Raw genomic sequence first — 753 nt, 5'->3', positions numbered from 1 at the left:
CCTGCGCGGGGCCGCGGCTCTGCTGGGCCGGGGAGGCGGCGCCCAGGTCCTCGTGCATTCGGTCCAGCAGCCAGAGCAGGAACTCGAGCGCGTCGTGCTGAGCATTGCCCCGGAATTGCGAGCTGTGCTTGGAGACGATGTTCTGCAAGACACGGGCGGGGCGGGCGCTGATGAACGGGTTCTTGCTCAGCACCCACCCCAAAACCATCCCTGCTCCATCCTTGCAACAGCCTCTGCCCTGTCCTGCCTCTGCAGGGACAGCAGGGCCACCCCGGGGCCAGCAGAGCAGTGGGGACAGAGACAGAGGCTCTGTGGTGTCCCAGCTTCCAGCGGCCGGGAGGGGACACAGGGAAAACCGCAATGAAGTCCAGGCGGGCAGGTTTAGCCATGGGGACCCTCGGGTCCCACCTGCCCCGAGCGCTCCGACGGCACCAACTCCGTGTAGCCCATCCCAGGGCGGGGCTCGGCGGCCCGGGAGCTCCCCCGGGCACTTTGCAAAGTTCAGTTTTTTGGCAGCACCGAGGAAATGTCACTCGGGCAGGGGACACGTGTCCCTGAGCGTGGGGAAATGCGATGCCGGGCTGGCCGTGCTGCGGTGCCCATGACACCCTGTCCCCTGGCACACTGGCATGCGCCTGGCAGAGGTGTGACACACCCAGGGACGGAGCCCGAGGCCACTGAATTTGGCTCCTGGGACAACATCCTGCCTTCCCCGCCATCCCGGCCGGCTCCAGCTCAGCCTCAGGGCTCTGG

The 753-nt window shown here is 67.2% G+C and overlaps 1 protein-coding gene across 1 annotated transcript in view; it reads right to left on the bottom strand.

The window, feature by feature from the left end:
• The window catches only part of USP43 (ubiquitin specific peptidase 43), a 7,270-nt gene extending 7,062 nt beyond the window's left edge, over window positions 1–208 (bottom strand). The window contains exon 1 of the mRNA XM_031062704.1: window positions 8–208. Within this exon, the coding sequence (XP_030918564.1) occupies window positions 8–208 (201 nt within the window). The remainder of the gene's footprint in view (window positions 1–7) is intronic.
• Between the last annotated feature and the right edge of the window lie 545 nt (window positions 209–753).

Source organism: Geospiza fortis, unplaced genomic scaffold (assembly GCF_000277835.1).
Source record: "Geospiza fortis unplaced genomic scaffold, GeoFor_1.0 scaffold485, whole genome shotgun sequence".
Lineage (NCBI taxonomy): Eukaryota > Metazoa > Chordata > Aves > Passeriformes > Thraupidae > Geospiza > Geospiza fortis.
Note: the sequence above shows the minus strand (reverse complement) of the source record. Positions and strands in the feature narration are given on the sequence as shown.